General features: G+C 40.1%; 1 protein-coding gene across 3 annotated transcripts in view; it reads right to left on the bottom strand.

The window, feature by feature from the left end:
- si:dkey-61l1.4 (collagen alpha-1(I) chain) overlaps positions 1-21,297 on the bottom strand; it is a 56,223-nt gene that overhangs the window by 9,643 nt on the left and 25,283 nt on the right. For all 3 annotated transcript variants that reach the window (XR_007113216.1, XM_047590943.1, XM_047590944.1), the window contains 39 exons: positions 20,129-20,482; positions 19,384-19,428; positions 19,127-19,246; positions 16,490-16,528; positions 16,360-16,413; positions 16,199-16,252; positions 15,927-16,034; positions 15,109-15,162; positions 13,134-13,187; positions 12,686-12,730; positions 11,457-11,510; positions 11,327-11,371; positions 11,128-11,181; positions 10,978-11,022; positions 10,807-10,860; positions 9,986-10,030; positions 9,844-9,897; positions 9,433-9,477; positions 8,368-8,421; positions 7,245-7,352; positions 6,552-6,605; positions 5,624-5,677; positions 5,506-5,550; positions 5,350-5,403; positions 5,166-5,210; positions 4,094-4,147; positions 3,957-4,010; positions 3,413-3,466; positions 2,757-2,810; positions 2,206-2,259; positions 2,053-2,097; positions 1,925-1,969; positions 1,622-1,729; positions 1,444-1,497; positions 1,283-1,336; positions 1,046-1,099; positions 632-739; positions 344-397; positions 69-176 (listed from right to left, as the gene is read on the bottom strand). Coding sequence is in view for 2 of the 3 variants with exons in the window: in XM_047590943.1 (XP_047446899.1) it covers positions 69-176; positions 344-397; positions 632-739; positions 1,046-1,099; positions 1,283-1,336; positions 1,444-1,497; positions 1,622-1,729; positions 1,925-1,969; positions 2,053-2,097; positions 2,206-2,259; positions 2,757-2,810; positions 3,413-3,466; positions 3,957-4,010; positions 4,094-4,147; positions 5,166-5,210; positions 5,350-5,403; positions 5,506-5,550; positions 5,624-5,677; positions 6,552-6,605; positions 7,245-7,352; positions 8,368-8,421; positions 9,433-9,477; positions 9,844-9,897; positions 9,986-10,030; positions 10,807-10,860; positions 10,978-11,022; positions 11,128-11,181; positions 11,327-11,371; positions 11,457-11,510; positions 12,686-12,730; positions 13,134-13,187; positions 15,109-15,162; positions 15,927-16,034; positions 16,199-16,252; positions 16,360-16,413; positions 16,490-16,528; positions 19,127-19,246; positions 19,384-19,428; positions 20,129-20,482 (2,637 nt within the window). In the remaining variant the exon portion in view is untranslated. The remainder of the gene's footprint in view (positions 1-68; positions 177-343; positions 398-631; positions 740-1,045; positions 1,100-1,282; positions 1,337-1,443; positions 1,498-1,621; positions 1,730-1,924; positions 1,970-2,052; positions 2,098-2,205; positions 2,260-2,756; positions 2,811-3,412; positions 3,467-3,956; positions 4,011-4,093; positions 4,148-5,165; positions 5,211-5,349; positions 5,404-5,505; positions 5,551-5,623; positions 5,678-6,551; positions 6,606-7,244; positions 7,353-8,367; positions 8,422-9,432; positions 9,478-9,843; positions 9,898-9,985; positions 10,031-10,806; positions 10,861-10,977; positions 11,023-11,127; positions 11,182-11,326; positions 11,372-11,456; positions 11,511-12,685; positions 12,731-13,133; positions 13,188-15,108; positions 15,163-15,926; positions 16,035-16,198; positions 16,253-16,359; positions 16,414-16,489; positions 16,529-19,126; positions 19,247-19,383; positions 19,429-20,128; positions 20,483-21,297) is intronic.

Raw genomic sequence — 21,297 nt, 5'->3', positions numbered from 1 at the left:
CCCTGTTCATTGTGATCAGATCTCCCAGGGACCCATGGTCAACAGACACATAGATATGACTCATTTACCATTAAACCTTCATAACCCTTTTCTCCTTTAGACCCTCTCTGTCCTCGTATGCCTTGGAGTCCTCGAGGCCCAAATGATCCCATAAGACCATCGCTTCCCATGTCTCCCTGTGAAAACATGTCATGATTAACTGAGAATAAACAAAAGAAACCTCCTTTACTTGAATGATTTCCATTTGGAGAGTTATGTAACCCCAAACCAGCTGGTCATTCACAAAAATGGGGGTGGTGTATTAAACAAAAAACAACTATGTATCCCAAGGGATGGAAATTACCTTTGCCCCTTTAATACCTGGATTCCCAGGAACACCAGGTTCCCCAACCTCTCCCTGCAAAAGACAATGAAAATAGCTAAAAAAAAATATGTAATATAATATAATATACTGTTGCTTAGAAGTGACATAGAGCAGTAGGTGAGCAGGACAGCTCACCTTTTTTTCTCTAATCTCATAAAATGTATTTCAGAAAACAATTACCATGAAAAACAACAGAGAAAATCATCATGTGATTGATTGGTGAGGAATTTGAAAAAAATGGTTGCAGTGAATGATAATATATCTAACCTCATTTCCCCTCTGCCCAGGCTCACCCTGCAGTCCTTGTGAGCCCTGAGGTCCTGGCTCTCCGTCAAGTCCCTTGGGCCCTGGTTGTCCCTTGGGGCCTGGAGCTCCCTGTTTAAGGGTGATACAGTGTTTGACGGTGGTTTAAACACTTATCCTACTAGTGATGCAGAAGTGCACTACAAGATGGAACATCTGTTGTAATATAACAGTGGAAACAAACAGGGGCTGTGGTGGTGGACTGCTGAGTAATGACGGTACCAGTAACTGATACTGTCATTTTAACATCTACTTATTTATTGGGCTAAAAAATGTTTCTTCAGGTAATGACAGCTTTGTGGACTGAGCTACAATAGGCAGGGATACACATTCAACAATAATATATTTGTGTACTTTAAAAACATTTATGTCACAAACCTGGTCACCTTTTGTTCCAGATTTCCCTCCTTCACCAGTAGGACCTGGAGGACCCTGACATAACAAACACAACATACAATAATGAAATTCTCAAGTTCTGTTACAGGTGACAAGTCTTGAAGTGAAAAGGGTAAATACAACCTCTGCAATAAAAAAACAAAACTAAAAGAACCCTTCTTCCCATGTTAATGTCAGTGATATTCAGTTGGTGGTAGTGTCATCAGTGAGCTAACTGACCTGCTGCCCTTCCAGACCTGGAGCGCCAATCTCTCCAGCACGACCCATTCCTCCCTAATACAATAAATAACATGCCTTACTATTGGTTAAAATTCATTCTTGACTTAGACCCATTTCATTATTCATTGTTTTTAAGTTTGAAACTCGCTAAAGAATTTTACCTGCAGACCTTTTTCTCCAGTCTCACCCACCAGTCCAACAATCCCTGGTGTTCCCTGAAGAACAGAAAGTAACCGCTCATTCACTGAGGACATGTATTATCTACATATGTGCTTTATGTCAGCACCATGGTTTTATAGTAATGTGGAATGAAGAGAAAGCTGAAAAGTACCCACTCACTGGAATTCCTCTAGGTCCAGCTGACCCTGTTGGACCTGGAGGCCCCTGGCTCCCATGTGGACCAGGACTACCCATGCCACCCATTGGTCCTTTTGGGCCTGGGGGGCCCTGAAGTCATTTAGATTGAAAAAGGAAACAGGACTGAATAATGGAAATAATTGAGTGTCTCTGTTCAATGTATTTTACATGCAACCCTTAACCTTAATGTGTTTGTCTTTTAATTAGTATCCACTTAATCTTAAATCTCTGATCTGAAATATGTCTGTCTGGTTCAAGATAATTTGGAACCATAGCAATACTCACTTTCAGTCCCTGAATCCCTTTGGGACCAAGCTCTCCCTGATGGCCCTGAATGAAATGAAAATAACGGTTGATGATGCTTCCACAAATTATTCGTTATGGGATCTAGGCTCGACCAGGCAGGTTCTCACCTGTACTCCCCTTGGCCCTCTCTCTCCAGGAGGTCCCCGTGGACCCTAAGAAGATGACCAAAAACCATTTCTGCTTTAATAGTTAAAATGGAGTGAAGTGGGCATGTGTGGGTTTGCTGGCAGAGTCCATCGAGGTTCATCAAACACACTCACCTGTGGTCCAGTCTTTCCTGATATGCCAGGAGGGCCTCTGACACCAGCATCTCCCTGCATAAGAGTTCACAGAAAACACTGCAGCAACATTTCAGAATGATTCAATCCTACAACATCGGGGCGGCTTTGGCTCAGTAGGTAGAGCGGGTTGCCCATGAACCGAAGGGTTAGCGGTTCGATCGAGTGTGCCATATGCCGAAGTGTCCTTGAGCAAGACACTGAACCCCTAGTTGCTCCCAGTGCAACTGGCACTGGTGTGTGAATGTGTGTGTGCTTGTGTGAGCGAATGAGTGGAAAATGGGTGGACTGTAAAAGCGCTTTGAGTACCTTTGAGTAGGTAGAAAAGCGCTATATAAGACAATAAAACACTAAATTCTCTACAGGTGTGAATGTGAAAGGGAATGGCTGTCTTCATGTGTCTTATCCTGGCGATGGATTGATGAACTTAATTTGTGTGTGGCTGGCAGACTGACCACTTTGGGATTCTACAATCACATTTTTTCATAAAGAACATCTATAAAGATGCATTCATTCTGGGACAGGTGCCTTACCCTTTGCCCCATGTGGCCTGGCCTCCCAGTTGGGCCCAATGCTCCAGGGTAACCCTGAAGAGATGTACAAGTGTTTTATAGTCATATGGAACTCATGAATGACGATCAAAATAAATAGTAAAAACACATAAGACTGATAAGGCAGGACCAGAGAATTCATCCATGTCCCAAATCCATCCTACATACCTCTTATAGTTACAGCTCAAATCAAGGATTCTCAAATCAGACAACGTGAAGACTAAACACCTTGAGTTTCGTGGTATATATAAATATATATATATTTGTGGGCTTTCTGACATCACAGGTTCACAACTACTATTACCTGTTAGTGTCTATTCATAAAGTTTGTCAATATTCTTGGAAACAGCAGACTATTGTGACTGTGCATGGTATATACAGACTTTAGGTATGGCTTATGGCTTAAAGTACAGCTTTAGGATGCAGCTATTGCATGATCTTTGATTTTTTTTTTTTTTTTTGGCTGTCAGGCTAATAGTTTTTTTTTATTACGCACAAAATAATTTGTGGTTTATTTATTTTTTATTTTTCAGATGCAGGATATGGAGTAGCTATAAGACGTTACATTGTTATTTTTAGTTTGATTGAGCTAGTAGCTAGTTGGTGGTCAAGTAAGTATTTTCATAACAATCACTTACATACATGCCCACTGGGCCCTGGGGCCCCATCATTCCTGGTTTTCCTGTGAAGCCCTAAAAATAATATTAAAATCGATCAGTCATGTACTCATCACAAAAACCACTAACTTCAATTCAACTATTAGTGAAGTCATTCTAAGTTACAAAGGTATACAATATTATTTGATCTGAATAGATAAACATACAATTTTCACTTGAACATATATATACATTTTAAATGAAATCACATGGAATTCACACTGGAATTTGTGTCTGTTTCACATGGGTTTCAAATATAACACCATGGGTTTGGAATAGATTGAAATAGAATTAAATTGAATGTATTTATTTGTATGTGTTTCACATGTAAATTGAACCTTGCGAAACCATTAAAGTGTTCAAAATCCTTGTGTTTCCATTGTTCCACAAATACATGAACATGTTTTTCTTCTGTTGTCATCCGTTCATGAAAGCCAGCACCTGATGGTTTTATATGTCACACACACCCACACCCATAAGCATGTCATTTCTCAATATCCTTGCATACACATTGAGACTTCCTCACCTTCTCCCCGGATGCCCCAGGGATCCCATCTTGACCTGGCTTTCCGGGAGAACCCTGTAGAAGTCACAAGGTACTCATGTCACTCAACTTAAAATGAGACAACTGGTTTTGGATTAGAAAGTAAAGAGTTGACCTACTGGAGATCCTGGAGAACCCGCATGACCACGATCACCAGCCACACCGAGCAATCCCTTCATATGAACAGAGAAACCCACAATCAACAGTATGCACAGTAACACAGTATCTTTGATTCACTGTGGTGGTTCCACTCTGCTGTTGTAACGTGCTGATCTTCTAGGCTCATATGGTCACTTGTAAATGCTCTGTCACAAGTTTTAAAAGGATTTAGCTTTAGATGTTCTGATGGGTACCACCCACAGATGTTCTTTTAGAGCTGAAGAGACTGCTTCTGTAAACGAAACCCTACAAGTCCACCTGTTATTTAATCTATCTTATTCTAGTTTAGCTAATTTTGTGTTAAAATTGTTTCCACTTTTTACTTCCCTTTATATCTTGCTTTAATGACTTTTTGGCATTTGGTTCATGAAGCCAATTGTCTTCATTCTCAAAGTGTAATGTCCTTGATTATATGCTGAGAATGAAGAGTACATTTGTTCCTTTGATCAGCATTTATGTGACCCATAGACCTATGACATTTGAGAAAGGCTGTCTTTTTGCTTACAAAGGTTTTGCGATGTCTTGGCTTCACGAGCTGCTTATCCCCTTAAAAGGAACACATGTCCTCTTAAACAATGTTTTTGTGGAGAATTTTCTGCCACAATTTTGATCCATTCCAAAAAGAGTAATGTTTACTTGCTCATCGATTCTGTCTGGGGCCAAGTGGCGCTAATTTCAGACGACCTCCCTGATTAGCTGTAGAAAACAGGCAAGTGTGTGTAAACAGCACCGGAAGATAGCAAATGTGTTTGTCATTTTTTAATTCTCCAGAAAAATCTGTGGCTAGTGTTTGAGAAGGTTTTTCCCTCTGACCTTTTATTTCTATAATTTCTTTAGCCGGTCTAAATAAATGTCTTTTGTTTTGAAAAAGCAAGGTCTGCATGCTAGTCAGTCCTTCTTTCCACATCACCTCCTATTCTCAAGGTTCACACTAGTTGAAAGGTGTGACTAAACTAAAATCTTACATTGAACACAATGGAACTTTTGCTTCAAGTCCAAACTTAATCCAGATTATAAAAAGGAACAACTCACTCTGTGTCCTCTAAGGCCAGGAGAGCCAATAGAGCCAGGCACACTCTGCACACAAGACAAATGACATGACATACGTATTCCAACATTTAAGGCAAAATGTTGAGATGACTCGATCGGAGCTGGATCGAAGTAAGAAGCAGAGCAAAAACAGAATTGTATGAGATTAAAGTTAAAAAATGGGAACCTGTGTACCAGGCTTTCCTTCTGGTCCCTCAATCCCAACTGGGCCTCTAAAACCCTGCACACAAACAAATGTAACAAAGTATGTCCGGCTGTTTTAACAGGTAACTCTCAGACATGATGAGCTACTTCATTATTTGTTTGTGGGATTTTTTTTTACCAGCATGCCAGGTGGACCATACGGGCCAGGGATTCCTGTCCGACCCTGTAAGTGCATATACATTAGAAAGAGAACTTTTTCTGAAACTGATTTATTCTGCCGTCCAGACAGTAGTTACCCTTGATCCTTTGAGGCCTAACGTCCCCTTTTGTCCTGGAGAGCCTCTGTTGCCCTGAAATATGAACAAACGCAGACATCGGCCATCAGAACACTTACATGAAAATAACAACAAAATGCCCTACATCACCTTAGTCTATTTAAAACATACACTAATATCACAACTTTACTGCGTTTTTATTTAAAAAGTACAACATACGCTCACGTGCCAGTTCATTAGTTACACTAGTGAAAATGAACACTATACATATTACAGTCTCACACTAAAGTAACTTGGGAAGCTAATATCATTTTGGAGGCTCTAGTTTGTAGTACTGACAAATGTTTCTATTATTTTTTATTTTGAATGTTTCATTATTATTTCTTCCACTCAGGTGAAGCTTATGCAACCTGATCAGAATGATTCAATAAGTCAGGAGAGGAACCTCAGGTCTTTTTTTTTTCCAGCCCTTGCAGCATGAGTTATGGTTTTGTTGTGACAATTTATTCCTTGTGTTGCTCAGTGAGAAAGAAAATGATTTTTGAATTTACCGCACCTAAAGCACTCTGCTGTAAGAAGAAGTAAGTAATTTTCTTATTTTGTGAAGAAAATTTCCACTCCAAGTTGACATTCTCAGAGTATTCTCAAAAGTTATTATGGGCTTAATAAGTATGATTTTTCAAGTTTTTTCCTTTATTTTACTCGCCTGTGTCTGATAAAGCTCCAACTCAATTTTTTCCTGTGACAAAATCGTGGCAGTAACTGTGGTACTGAAATCACAACTAATAGTTACGATACTACCACTAACAGTAGCCTTCGCAGAAAATCAAAGCTGTGTCACCTTTAGCTGATGCCAATACAACTTAAGTCCCCGTGGATAATGAGCTGTGATTAATGTGGTTCTGATTTACTGGCTTTACTTGACCTGGCAGCAATAAAAGCCTCTGACCTTTGGCCCCTGTTTCCCAACCACTCCTTGGAAACCAGGCTCGCCTTCTTCACCCTAAGGAGACATAGCAGGGGACCGTGTTAGATGTACGGAACATGAAATACTCTTTCATCACACAAAGACATACAGGACAAACACAAAAAAAAGGAAAAATATTCTTATGAGGGTGCCTTATTATAGTCACAGGCAAAATGTTTATATACCAGTCCTAAATTTTGGTCCCCAAAATATTTTTCTGGTTAAAAGCAGGCTGACCATGGGTTACATGTATATACTGACAGCTCACCACCAGAAAAAGTACTGCCATTTAATGCGTATCATTTTGAATTTGAAGAAACTCAGCTTGAATGCTCATCCTTGGCCTCAGTAAAAGTAAAAATAGCTTGGCAAAGAAAACTTGAAAGTGTCCTTTAAACTGAACTCAAGTTACAGTGTTTTGTTGATTTTAAATGCGGAAACACATTGAGGGTAGAGAGTTAAACCAGGAGCCCCCCTTCGAAGTAAACAGGAGGGATGTGTGAGTAAAATCAATCATAATACTAACTAAATCAATATAAATTTAACTACAACCCTGGTGAAACATTTGAAGCATAATTTAGGAAAAGTGTATAATACTGACAAACTCATATTATCTTACTCTAACAAATGACAGGTTTAGCAAGGCCAGAGACGTGTTGATATCATGATGTGTACCTCCTTTCCTGGAGCCCCCGTTTGACCTCTCTCGCCTGGAGGACCTAAAGTTCCCCGTTCTCCCCGCTCTCCCTGGCGACCCTGGATCCCTGTAGCACCTGGTGGTCCCTAAGAGGACCAGAAGTCAAGAGGTTTTATCCTTACTGCTGGATGGGGATGAAGGGACATGTTAACTGAAATTTGAGAAACACTAGAACTAGCAAAATTAACGTCCTGTTCAGTGGCTGGATGCACGTCATTGTTAATGTACTATAGAATTACACTGGTGACTCAACACACCAGAGAGAACTCAATCAAACAAATGAAACAGAAATATTATACTTGTGGATTTATTTATTTAAGAAAATGGATCATTTGCACACATCTGTGAGTTTCAAAGGTATGTGAACCTTTGTTTTCAGTGCGTTTGCATGTGTGCCCTCATGAACATTAACATTAGCCAATGTGAGAGAGAGGCCTTTAGTTGCTTAGAAGTTACCCTGGCTTCCTTTTGTGACCTCTCTGACTGTTCTGTGTTTTGCTTTTGGAGTGATCGTTGTTGTTTGCAGTCTACTGAATAACAAGGAGCTTCCTGTTGTCCTCAGGAAGCTGTCCATGTCATCATAAACTTCCACACACACATGTTGAAAAGGTTTTTTTTTTTAAAATCACACCGTGTTAGATGTATGGCACATGAAAAATTATTAAAAAATCACAGTGTGATTTTTTAAAATAAAACAGGGCAAAGAATGAGACAGGAAGTCATTACCTCATCTCATCTCATCTCATCTCATCTCGTACTACCACTTATCCTCACTAGGGTCGTGGGGGTTGCTGGAGTCTATCCCAGCTGTCATCGGGCGGGGTACACCCTGGACAGGTCGCCAGCCTGTCGCAGGGCCAGGAGTCATTATATCGATTCGAACGCAGTGATTTTTCAACACCTTAAAATTAACTTGTAATCTTACAAGTTCTGCCACTCAGATATGTGATAGTGGCTAATTTACCCGTTTCATTTATTTCATTGGGTTCTCTTTGATTACTTTCAGTATTCGTGTTGTGTGAAAGTCTGTCAGTGTTTTGGGTCTTTGGGTTTTTTATGCAGAATCGACAAGAATTCTGATGACCACATATTTGCTCTTACACTGTCTCCTTTGGATCCAGGCTCTCCTTTGTCACCATCCAGTCCTTGGATTCCCTGAACAAAAACACAAGAATCACTAACTAGTAAACTAGGTGTACTGCAGCCAATTGAAAACCATTTAGAGCAGAGACATGCTAAAGTAATGTTTTGATCATACACTGATGTTTGGGAAACTGGGGAAACCAGGTTGGAGCTGTTCTGCCACAATGTGAAGGACCAAGGGCACATCAGTTATGACCAACTGCCTAATATCAACTTCTGCCACCAAAGAAGCTCTGACCCATAGAAGCATGGAAACTGCAAATTGGGAATTGATGGATTGAACCCATTGTTATGTTCCTCAAACCATTCCTGAAACATTGTTGCTCTGTGGCAGGCATGAGGGAATACCATTTCCTTGAAGAGGTGTATATGGTCTAGGACAGTCCTTAGGAAGGTGGCATGTGTAAAACTAAGTCTCCCAGGAAAACATTGCCCAAAGCATCACTCTGCCTCCACTGGCTTGCCTTCTTCTCATAGTGTCATCTTTGTGCTATATGTTCTCCAGGTAAGCAACGCACACACCCAGCCATCTTCATGATGTAAAAGAAAACATGATATATCAGACTATATCACTGTCTTCCATTGCTCTGTGGTCCAGTTCTGATGCTTATGTGCCCATTGTAGTTGCTTTAGTCAGTGGACAGGGGTCAGTAAGCATATCCTGACTTATCTGTGGCTATGCAGCCCCATACAAATCTGTGATGCAGTGTATGCAATGACTACTCTCTACTAGGATCAGCTTTTTCAGCACTTTGAGCAACAGTAGCCTAACAACTTTGTCACTTGTTCACTTGTTGTCAAATATATCCCGCCCACTAACAGGTGCCATGATAACCAGATCATCAATGTTATTCACATCACTAATTATCTGGTTATCAGTAATCATGTTATGCCTGACTGGTGTACAGTACATGTCTTAGTCATGTAAACTCTGTTAACATAGACCATGGTTTAACATTTAAAGACCCAAGGTTAAATGTTCTTGTGAACATTTCATTGAAAATCAAATACGACCATCCTTACTATGCCTCCTGGAAATCCTTTTGGTCCAGGACCTCCAGGCATCCCCTAAGAGTTCAAAGAGAACAAAGACAAGGGACGGTTCTTTAAACAGAGTCAAACATTTGAACATGGAGAAGTAACAACAGCTGTAAGCAGCATTATGAAAAGGAAGAAGAGATACAAATTGTCCTGTGCATTAAATAAAGGAGTAGCTGAGTCAAGTGTGAGCCCTTTCAAAAATCTTTGGGCTGCAGTCAGTTCCATTTCAATTCCTAAATGGCCAGACCGTTTGTTATTTTTGTGATTTCTCAAGTCTGAAAGCTCTGGCAGCGACCACTGCAACATGTTTTAATTTTAAGTAGAAGACAAGCATGGTTAATTATAGAAAACAACATTATCTTGTGCTAGAATTAATTAATTGATAATATATACCATGGATCCTTCAATGCCAGGCAATCCTCTTCTTCCTACAGGTCCCATTTCACCCTGTCAGAGAGAACAACAGCATCAGTATCAAAACAAAAAGAGGCCTCAGAGCAAACACAATTCTAGAGATTATCACACTAAAACTTACTATCTCTCCTTTTGGACCTGGGTGGCCATCGTTTCCTAGTCGACCCTGACAAAACAAACCAACCATGCACAAAAAATTAAAAACCAAATCAAAGTATGTCAGAATCAACATTAAATTGGGGGAGGGGCCTCATCTCAAGGTTGAACCTTTTAGGGCAGAATTCTAAGTTCAGTGTTTGGCAAACACCAGGTACTGAGCCTGATCAGATCTATGGAAAAGATGAATGCAGCCTAATACAGAAACATTCCAGTAGGCTCAGATCCTCAAAAGTGAACTTGCTTTTCTTTGGGATAGATAGATGTGTATGAATTTCAGAGACTCTGATATTTGTGTAGTAGATGACACCCTGAGAAGTGAACATGCAATCCTTACAGCTGAATAAAACAGTGTGTATGTGAAAATACTGTTAGCATCTAGTATCTGTTGACAAGTTGCCCAGCAAGAGCAGAAGAGTGAGGATTCGGTATTTGTATTTTCCCTTCAATCTATTATAAGTAGTCTTCAGTCAGTAAAACACAATCCATACGACAAGGTTGAACCATCTCTATCGAGTGTCCTTGAGTAGTCAACCAAAGCTCAGACTGAAACCCCACCAAAAATCCTGGGAAAGATGCGTTAAGGTTGTAAGGTTGTCATTGCTGTCAAAGGAACTTCTACAATGAACTCAGTCAAAAGTCAGATGTTTTAGATTTTTATCAAATTTTGTAAAATTCAATAAAAATCAACAGTGAAACATATAAACGTGTGCAAAAGTGAAGGTTTCTGGATCATTTCTAAAGCAACTGCATATCCGCTACACTGTCTTCTTTTGCTATTTTTACCTGAATCCCTTGAGGTCCATGTGAGCCTGTCTGTCCTGCTAAACCTGATAATCCCTGTGGGATTAAAACAAGATTAAATGGTTACACGTCTGCTTTGATTCTCCATCCAAATATCTCCATCGGTACTATGCATAAAGTGTAGTATGGGTAAAGGCAAACTGGTAGACATACTTGAGGGCCCTTAGCACCTCTTGGACCAGTTGGACCTTGATCCCCCTGTACAGGACAGAGAAAATCATTGTGAACAATTACATTTGTATCACACTATACCAACTTGAATTAAAAGGATTTGAAGGAATGAAGCTTCACATATGACTTCACCTCAGACCCATTCAGTCCAGGCGGTCCTATACCACCAGTGGCCCCTGGTGCACCCTAGAAAATTCATTCAATATTAGTACATTAGTGTATATATATATATATATAATTTTTTTTTTTTTCGTCAAGAAGCAACATTTAACATTTCTGTTAAATTTACTTTTCACATGTTGAGACAAACAGAAACACTTTTGGTGCTTACCACCATTCCTGGAGGACCTTTCATGCCATCAAATCCAGAGTTTCCCTGATTAAAGAACAGAAGCATAATTTGACATTTCTGCCAAGGAATTAAAAATAAAGAAATTAATACAGCAGAATCCATACCCTACCTGTGCCCCTGGAGGTCCATGGAGTCCCAGAATGCCTCTTTTACCTAAAGGACCCTGATAAGTGCAAATGTCAATCAATCAATCAATCAATCAATCAATCAGTCAGTCAGTCAGTCAGTCAATCAATCTGAAAAATTCTCAATTAAGCCAAAAACCCTGAGAGCTGCAGCTTCCATGGCTGCCATAACACACTTGCTGAACAACCTCAGGGCAAGCGACAGCTCCAAATTGTACAAATTGACATTAGTGGCTGGGTAGATGTGTATGTAAATACACTGTAAGTATTCAGTAGATCTGTTGTCCAGAACAACATTCATTATCTGTGCAATTCAATACGTTTTGTATTGCCAATACTTGTATTGTTTTTATTCTAATCTTTTTTATCTCATTATCTAGTTTTTATACATTATACTTTATTCTTGTAATTTTTCTGCCCCCATGTATGCTGTTGCAAACTGCAATTTCCCCATTGCAGGACATATAAAGGTTTTCTAATTCTAATTCTAAAATAAGATCTTTTCTAAAAGACTCCACAATATGACATAATAAGGCCTCTTTTTCAGAAATAGGAAACACAGGGGAGATGCAAATATTAATATCCTCCTCCATCACCTGTTGAATGAACTAACAACAAAGTTTAGTGAAGGGGTGAAGTGGGGGCGCAAGAGAGGCTTATCCATGCATGCTGGCTGTTGAGCCCTTGAGTGTCTGGGATCTGGAGCCTTTAAAGTTTTCCCTAGACCTTTTCACTGCCAGTGCTGCAAAGCCCAACAGGCTTGGTGGCATCTGGACAGGGTGTGGCTTTGTGTGGTTTGGAGCAGATCCAAGCTAATATCATCCACATCTTCTTGTTTGCCTCCCGACTTCTCCTCAGGGGCTAGAATAGATGACTGAACAGAAGGGGAAATGTTGCATCATGGCTTTTCACCGTGTCCTCAAACAAGCATTTCCTTGGCCAGAATTATCCCCAAGCTTGGTTGTGGTGACACAAGGACACAAGCCAGCTGGTGAGGACAATGATACACCTGACAGACTTTCAATCAGTGCTGCACAACAGTACTCACAGGAATCTAGGCACACTTCAATCACATGTGCTGCCAAGACGATGGGGAGTTCTTCCAATAAATAGGTAGGGGCTGTAGGTTAGCATTATGGCAAAAACCTAGCAATATATAATGATGCCCATGTGTAAAATCAGTGCTCTTTCTAAATAGTACAATATTACTTACAGGAAGGCCAGCAAGGCCATCTTCCCCTGGTTCTCCTTTAGATCCCTAGAGGACACACAAACAGCAGCAAGAACTCATCAACGTCAACACTGGTCTATGCTGGTTTATGCTCAATAAATGCTGAAAGGGTCATGGTAGTTTCTTTTCTTAGTTTTCTATGAAGTTGGGATGACGTTGATAAGAGATATGCACTGCACAACAAATGTGTGACCCAGGAGTTAGATAGTAGTATAGAGTAAAAAAACATTCCTAAAAAACACAAACGTGAAACACTGGAAAACATGAAAAGAAACATGACAGGACTAGTCCTGCAGCTTTGGTTGGTAATTTCCATTTCCAGCCACTAGAGGGTGATGTCTAAGCTCTGCAATATCTCAATATCTCATGGAAGAACAGAAGGTCACCAGAGAAGAGAATAATATTCATGCAAACTATCTTTTATACTGACCTTTCCCCCTTTTCTCCCCCTGTCTCCACTTGGCCCAGGTTCACCGATGAAACCCTGCAATTCAGGACACAAAATTAAAAAGCTCTTTAAAACATGATCCTTCATTGCACATGTGTTGGCACCCAGAACTGAGCTCACAGTTTCCTGGCTGCTTGGCAGTGGCCAGGGACTAAAGCGTACCTTTATGGCAATGTCAGTCACAAACTGACACTAGCTTTCATTAAAAAGTTGAGTGACTGCACAGATCTGTCATACTGATCACTTTTGCCATTATTTACTGAGCAAATGCAGTCCTAACATAATACCTAACAACCCTTCCTCTGTCAGTGAGTTAAATAAATGTTCAATGCCACTGCATTATAACCTCTCTTTTATTATTGTTTTTTTTTCATTCATATAATTACGGATACATTTGAAATGATCACCTTTTGTCTACCATGTAGGTGACATTCAGATGAGCTACAGCGGGTAAAATAAGTATTGAACACAACACAATTTTTCATAATAAACAAATTTCTAAAGGTGCTACATGAAATTTTCACCAGGTGTTGGTAACAACTAAACTAATCCATACATAGAAAACGAATAAGTTTAGATACTAAGTTGTGTATAATAATGTAAAATAACAGAAGGAAAAAATATTGAACACACGCAGAATAGGAGGTGGAAAAAGACACCAGCTGAAATTTATCAGTGATCAGAAAGTCATCCTACTGCTTGTCAGTGCAAATGAATATCAGCTGGTTCAGTCCAGACTGATGGCCTGTAAAAAGGTGTGTCATTACCAAGGTGTCACCCGAGGAATTGTTTCAATTACACTTGTTTCAAAGAAAACAATAGGCAATGCACTCAACAGCCATGGCCTGTATGCATGCCCACCACACAAGAGTCTATTTCTGAAGGAAAAGCATGTTGAAGCTTATTTAAAATTTGCTGCACAACATTTGGACAAGCCTGTAAAATACTGGGAGAACATAGTCTGGTCAGATGAGAGCAAAACTGAACTCTTGGGATGCCATAACACACACCATGTTTGGGGACAAAATGCACTGCACATCACCCCAATAACACCATGCTGACAGTGAAGTTTGGAGGTGGTAACATCATGGTGTGGGGCTGTTTTTCTGCATATGGTGCTGGCAAACTTCATAGAACTGAAGGGAGGATGAATGGAAAAATGTACCAAGACATTCTCGAGAAAAATCTGCTGCCATCTACCAGAATGATGAAGATGAAACATGGGTGGACATTTCAGCAAGACAATGATCCCAAACACAGAGCCAAGGAAACTCTCAACTGGCTTCAGAGAAAGAAAACAAAGCTGCTAGAATGGCCCAGCCAATCACCTGACATGAATCCAACTGAAAATCTAGGGAAAGAACTAAAAATCAGAGTTCATAGAAGAGGCCCATAAAGCCTTCAAGATTTAAAGACTGTGTGTGGAAGAATGGGCCAAAATCACACCTGAGCAATGCATGCGACTAGTTTCTCCAAACAGGAGGCTTCTTGAAGCTTCATTACCAACAAAGACTTCCGTACAAAGTATTAAATATCAGGTGTGTTCAATACTTTTCCCCTGTGTCTTTTCACATCATTACACATAACTTAATTTCTGGGCTTATTTGTTTTGGTTTCTTTCTATGTATGGATTACTTGGTTGTTATCAACACCTGGTGAAAATTTCATGTCCATAGCACCTTGAGAAATATGTTTACTATGAGAAATTGTGATGTGTCCAATACTTAATAGCTAGAGTTAGAACTGCAATGACAAAGAAGTTGCAGAAGAAAAATAAAAGAAAATTATAAATCTTTAAAAACTTAGCTTAGCTACAAAATTTTTTTTTTTTTTCCCAGCAACTATCACAAGTTATTACTTAGCATAGCATTTTATCACCTGAATATCTGAAACTATCATAGGTCTGACCCAAACTTTATGATTTAGACCATGTTACTCAGTAAGCCAAAATGCTCACCTCATCACCTTTCTCCCCGGGTGAAGCTGCTTCTCCTTTAAAGCCTCTGGGGCCCTGATGGTAAAAGACAACTGAAGATGTGACCAGATGATTAATCATGGCAAAGGAGGGAGGGATCAATCATCTAACCATGCATATACTCTTCTACATGCATTTGTTATCTCTAGACTTGACCACTATTTCTTATTAACAGGACATCTCGGTAGAAATCACAAATGTAATTCAAAACCCTCCTTTTATCCAAGGCCTTGGCTCCATCATATCTTATAGACCAGTATCAAATTTTATGCATGAGTTTCTGAGAGACCTCTGCACCACATAATCAGTAACAATGTAGTTTTTGCAGGGAAGCATTTTTTCATTTGTTATGCTACTACTTATATTTAAATCCATGTATTTCTATATGCAACCTAATGCTGCAAAGGTTCACATATTAGTTGTATGATAAATACACCCAAACCAACAGAAATGTTTAAAATGTTCAAAATATCCTTTCTTTACTATGTATTGTAAATAGTGTATATTTATTTCTTGTATACTTGCACAATACAAATCTACATTTTTTTGCTATATTTATTTTTTTCTACTTCTGTAACTGTCGCACATGTTATTTTGTTTTGTCTTTTTACTAGTTGTTTTCAAGAGTGTTTTTTTAAATTTTATTTTCATGTACAATTAACCTACTGTGCCCAAGTCTTAATACAATGCACATTTTTTTTGTTCCAAAAAGAAAAAAGTAATTAGTAAATTGCCATAAGTTATATTTCTGACAATTATTTCATGTGTCAGGCTTCACATGGAGCTGTGCCAGTTCTTACCCGGAGACCAGGTAGCCCTGGTGGCCCATCGTGTCCATCCACTCCTGGACTGCCACTTCTGCCCAACCTCCCTGTGTTTCCAGTGACACCCTTTGGCCCAGGGTAACCCTAACACACAAGAGCTTTAGTTTACAGCTTTACATAAATATAGAAACAACTGTATGGGAGCTCCAGACAGTCCAGATATTTACTATAAGGAGTACACATTCTTATGATCTACGGTTATTATCTTTACTGATGTTAGATAAAGGCATCTCAGTTTCAAAATTTACCATTTCACCTCTTGTTCCTGGCCATCCCCTGTCCCCTGGATCTCCAGGAATACCCTTAATAATAAGAACACCTCATTAAGGACCTTAATACACAATTTAACAAAGCAAATCATGTAAAAGGCCGTCTTGTGTATGATATGCACAATGCTGGTTAAACTTACTGGAGAGCCAGGTTTGCCCATTTCACCCACTGGTCCTGGTGGGCCAGGCTTCACCTTAAGAGCAAGAAAAATCTAAATCATTGAGATGCTCTGAACAACACAGATCCAGCACAGAGGTTGGGTTACTTACCGGCCAGCCAGCTCGGAGCATCTGATAGAAGACCTGTTTCTGGAAAAATAATAACAATACATGATATTATATTTTTTAGTGGTAGTAGTCAATTAAAAGAATAGTTCCTTTAAATAATAAGGGCTCTATAACGGAGTGGGGATTTGTCCAGGGTGTGTCCACCCTCTCATCCACTGAAAGCTAGTATGGGCTGGCGATTTATTTTATTTATAGGAATAGGAAACTATTTTTATCCCCTGCGAGTGATGATTATTCATATCAATTTATGTATGTAGCACCAAGTCATAACCTACAGTGAGTCATTTCACAGTACATCAGCACCTCCCCTCTTGAGAAACACTTGGCGACAGTTGGGAAGAAAAACAGGAAAAGCCCTCAGACAGAACCAGACGCTGGGTGGGCGGCCATCTCCCTCAACCAGTCGGGGTGGGAGAAGAGATGAGCATTATTCTGATTATTTGGTTAAAGCTGGTTGGACAGACTGACTCCTGTTGCACCTTTAATTTCCTACAGCGGCCACACACTGCAAGTGCTACACAATGCAAATGGGTATCCCCAGCAGGACAGCTGATAATTTCAACATTGTTGACTTGGCATTCGCATTTGTTTGTCATGTAACATCTGAGACACACATTAGTGTGTGAGGTGCTCCATGCAGCGCATCTTGCAGTGCTATAAGTGTAGTGACAGCAGCCTCTATGCTGTAATGTTTAGCTACTATCAGAGTCAGATGTACTGGGCATCTCCAGCACACAGCAGCTCTGTTACTCCAGTTCATATTTATCTTGGCAGAGGTTCTGCAGCACTGGTTGAGTGGCCAATCGTCTCTAGGTGAAGTTCAGACTGGTGGAGAGGCCAGGCCCACCCTTAAGTCTCACCGCGTCTCTGTGGACAGGATGGAGCAGTCACAGCCTTCAGTGTGTTCTGAGACAGCGGCAACACTGAGGCCTTTCACAGCCAGTTTAACCCTGCCTCGTATGGCTGGTCAAAAAGCAAAGCAGAGGGCCTGACCCAAGCATGAGGTCTGGATGGCCTCCAGTTACAATGCTTGGTGGTACTTCAGCTCTTATTACAGTCTGTGAGAGCACAGAGAGCCGTGAGCCCTGAGCTGTGGCCATCAACATACACTGTCAACACACTGGGAGAGGATTACTCAGCCCTGCCTGAAATAGTAGCCCATTTCTTCCCATGTGATCACAGCTATATAAAATCACTGCAATTGTGGGAAAACAGGAGAACTCTGACAATACAGTCAGAATTTTCTGCTTTCCGTTGTGGACAATCCATCCCATCCACGACACCAAACATTAGAGGGGCAGAGGAGCTCATTCTCCAGCAGAATGGTTCAGCTCTGCTCCCATAGTGAACACTACGGAGCTTCTTTTATTCCCTACTATATCTAGCTGCTAACAGCTCACATTTTTATGACAATTAAGGTACTACCTCCAAGCAATTTCCATTGTGGATCATTAAAGTCTGAGTCTCTAAGGCGCCTATGCTGCATCTGTTCCCAGATGTCACTGCCTTCTATGCTGACCACAGTCTTATCATCATCAACTAAAAAATTACCACATCTCTAAAGTGTGTTATACTACATCCGTATTATGCTTCAAATAATTATCAAATCATTTCTGGTCTGGACACATATTGTGATTGTCCTTGTACAATATGACCCCAACAGAATGTTTTACTCTCAGAGTGCAGGTTTATTTGCTAATATAGTTTTAATAAATAGAATGGGAGGAAGAGCCTTCAGCTATCAGGCCCTTGTCCTGTGGAAATTGCTCTCAGTCTGGGCTCAGGACCCTGAACCACACCTTATTAATGTTGCTACAGGCCTATGCTGCTTGGAGACCTTCCATCATGTGTCTGATCACTATGCCTATCTCCTTCACTCTTATCCATGTATTACTCAGTTTTTCCTATATGTCCTGTCCCTCTGTAATCACTTACTTCTGTTTCCAGAGTTACATGTTTCTTATCTTTGTTACTGGTCCTAACAACCCCCTTAGAAGTAGACACTGCACTGTCAGTGCTCATTTTTTTCTCTCTCCGTTCTCCTTTCACCCCCACTGGTCTTAGTCTTCCTACTTGTGCATTGCTACAAAAAAAAAGAGCTGTGAAAGGGATCTAAATACAAACATAGGTGAGGATATTTGAAAAACAAGTTATTGTTTAATTTAACAATTTCTAACTTGTTAATCTTCAGAAAGTGGCCATTATTTCCCCAATAAATTGGATAATTTCTTCACTTTCAAACTGAAAATGTCTTCCTATTGAGGCTGACTTTAGGAGTTTTTTGTGGAGAGATGAGCTGTTAGCTAGAACCTGAGGCTGCTGTACAAGCTGCTGCCACCATAGCACTGACATCACCATGCTGCTTAATATAAGTTCAAAGAACTGTACAAATTTAGACATTTTCAAAGCCACTGTTAGACATGGAAAGTTGGCTGGAAATATTGTGGTATTAAGACAGGCAGTTAGAACAAGACGTGTGGTAAGGATATTGAGGACAATGATCTAAGACCCATTATCTAAAAAGGACACTTGTCTGGTGCCACCGCATGGTTAAAAAAATCTGGGATTCTGTGCCATTACAGCTGGAATATAGTGGTGTTGTTTCCATTTGAAATTTACCCGTAAATCAGTCCAGTCCTCCTTAGAGTTCCTCCAGAGGTAGAGAGTGGGAAGCCCTGGAGGTCCCGGAGGCCCTGGGTCCCCTCTCCTCCCATCAAGCCCCGGAATTCCCTGAGAACCCTATACAACAAAACAATGCAGTTATCCTGTAAACTTGCTACTTGCAACAGGATACTGTGCATCTGAGCATATATGCATTAAGATTATTTAAAAAAAAGAAAAAAAAAAGAAAAAGAAATGTTCTCTTGCACACTTACCTTATCACCTTTAAATCCAACATAACCTTCTCTCCCAGCACATCCCTGAAAGAACAAAGTACCACAGAGCTATTTTTAATTCATACATTATTGGGAACACATTCTACAGCTGCAGTCAAGCATCATCTTCTAATGACCATACCTAGAAAATATCACTGTGGTCTCTATAAGATCATATTAATGCAATGTGTTTTGAATGCAGTTTGCCTACCCTGTAATTTAACAAGTTGAATAAACACCAGTATGAGCCAGTTTCACATGGGTTGATGCTACCACGGAATAACCATAACCCCCACTTATGACCAAAATACAGGCGGAATAAAGAGAGGTAATTTGGGAAATTACATAAGCCATCCTAGGGAAACTTGTATTGAAACATAGTATATGCCACTGCTGATATTCTGGGAGTGCTAGTGACAAGTCCTGCTCTAGAGCTTTTCACTTGGGACTCCATGCAAACATGTGCCATGATATATTTGATCATTTTTGATATTTCCGTGGCCTCCACTATCCATTATCACTGTCATTTACTGCCCCAGAACATCAGAACAGGTCCAAACCAGAGCTTTTATCTGGTTTTATTGACTGGAATCCGCATGCTAACTCTTGACTTTGCATGTACAAAATATAATGACAATAGATGGTTTGTTCGGACCCTATTCGTAAGACATTTGGATTCATAAATGATTCTGCAGATAGTTATCTGACATTTTCTTCCTCCTTCATAATTCTAAAAGATACTTACATTTCTTCCGGGTGGTCCAATGGGCCCAGAAGAGCCTTTGTGAATTCTGTATCGTCTCCGGTCAGATCCATAGATAATGTTCTCTGATCCAGTGGCAGGTACAGAAGGCAGTGACTCCATATGGTGCACAACCATAGAAGACTGCACTTCCTCATTGCTGTTTGTCCCCCAGTACCTCTTTGGGTTTTTTTCATCTAGTGTTTGGATTCCTGGAGAGGATCCACGGTCATGAATTCTGTCTTCATTATTAGAGTCCAACACAACAGGAGGTTCATCAACAAGTACGAAGCCATGGCTTTCAGTAGGAGAATCTCGATGGGTAGAGTGTGGGTGGGTTCTCTCTAACAGGGTATGCTGACAAAAGAGAAATAAATAAAACTGCTATTACCTGGTTGTTTCTTTAACATCATTACATTTGTAATTTTGGAAAACTGACATCAAAGACAGAAGCCTGAGAGATAGATGCACTAAACATTCTGTAACCTGGTCTCTGCTTCACTGTCAACGTCACAAAGAAGAGTGACACAAGAGTAAATATATTTAGAATGTCTGCTGTTTTGTTCACCAAATACAGAATCTGTGTAGCTTTAAATTTTAATTTAAAGAGGAGGTAAGTGGGACTGCTGTTGCCGCACACATCTGTGGTGTGCGCATTCTTCTAAAGATGCATCAGGTAAATTTCTGGCTGTATCATTGTAAGGTAGTTGTACTGGTCAATGGATGACATGTGTTCACACTACAAACCACCCTCTCTAACTGGGTTCAGCTCGTTTTCATTTGTTCCAGAATGGAGTGCAACGGTAGGGAAATGGTGACGGCTTCATAACAGAGATCTAGGTGTGAAAGTACCCATAGTCTTACACAGTTATACATTTGATGATTTTGTCCCATTTCATTTGATAAATGGTGCTGAAGCAGCAGAATGGCGTCAGTACCAACACAAATGAGTGTGATTCACTTGTCTAGCTCACATTTTCCAACTCCATCTAATATTCAAACCATGAATTTTCCCACTAACATCAAAGCGTAACATAGACATAATATAAGGCTATAATATTAATATTTACTAAGCCTATTCTCTAAGGACAGCTGACCAATAATGATTCATTGGCGCATTAAGTATGCTTCAGTGATTTCAGTCCAAAGCCAAAAGTATGGACAGGCTAAAC

This window comes from Mugil cephalus, chromosome 8, assembly GCF_022458985.1.
Source record: "Mugil cephalus isolate CIBA_MC_2020 chromosome 8, CIBA_Mcephalus_1.1, whole genome shotgun sequence".
Classification (NCBI taxonomy): domain Eukaryota; kingdom Metazoa; phylum Chordata; class Actinopteri; order Mugiliformes; family Mugilidae; genus Mugil; species Mugil cephalus.
Note: the sequence above shows the minus strand (reverse complement) of the source record. Positions and strands in the feature narration are given on the sequence as shown.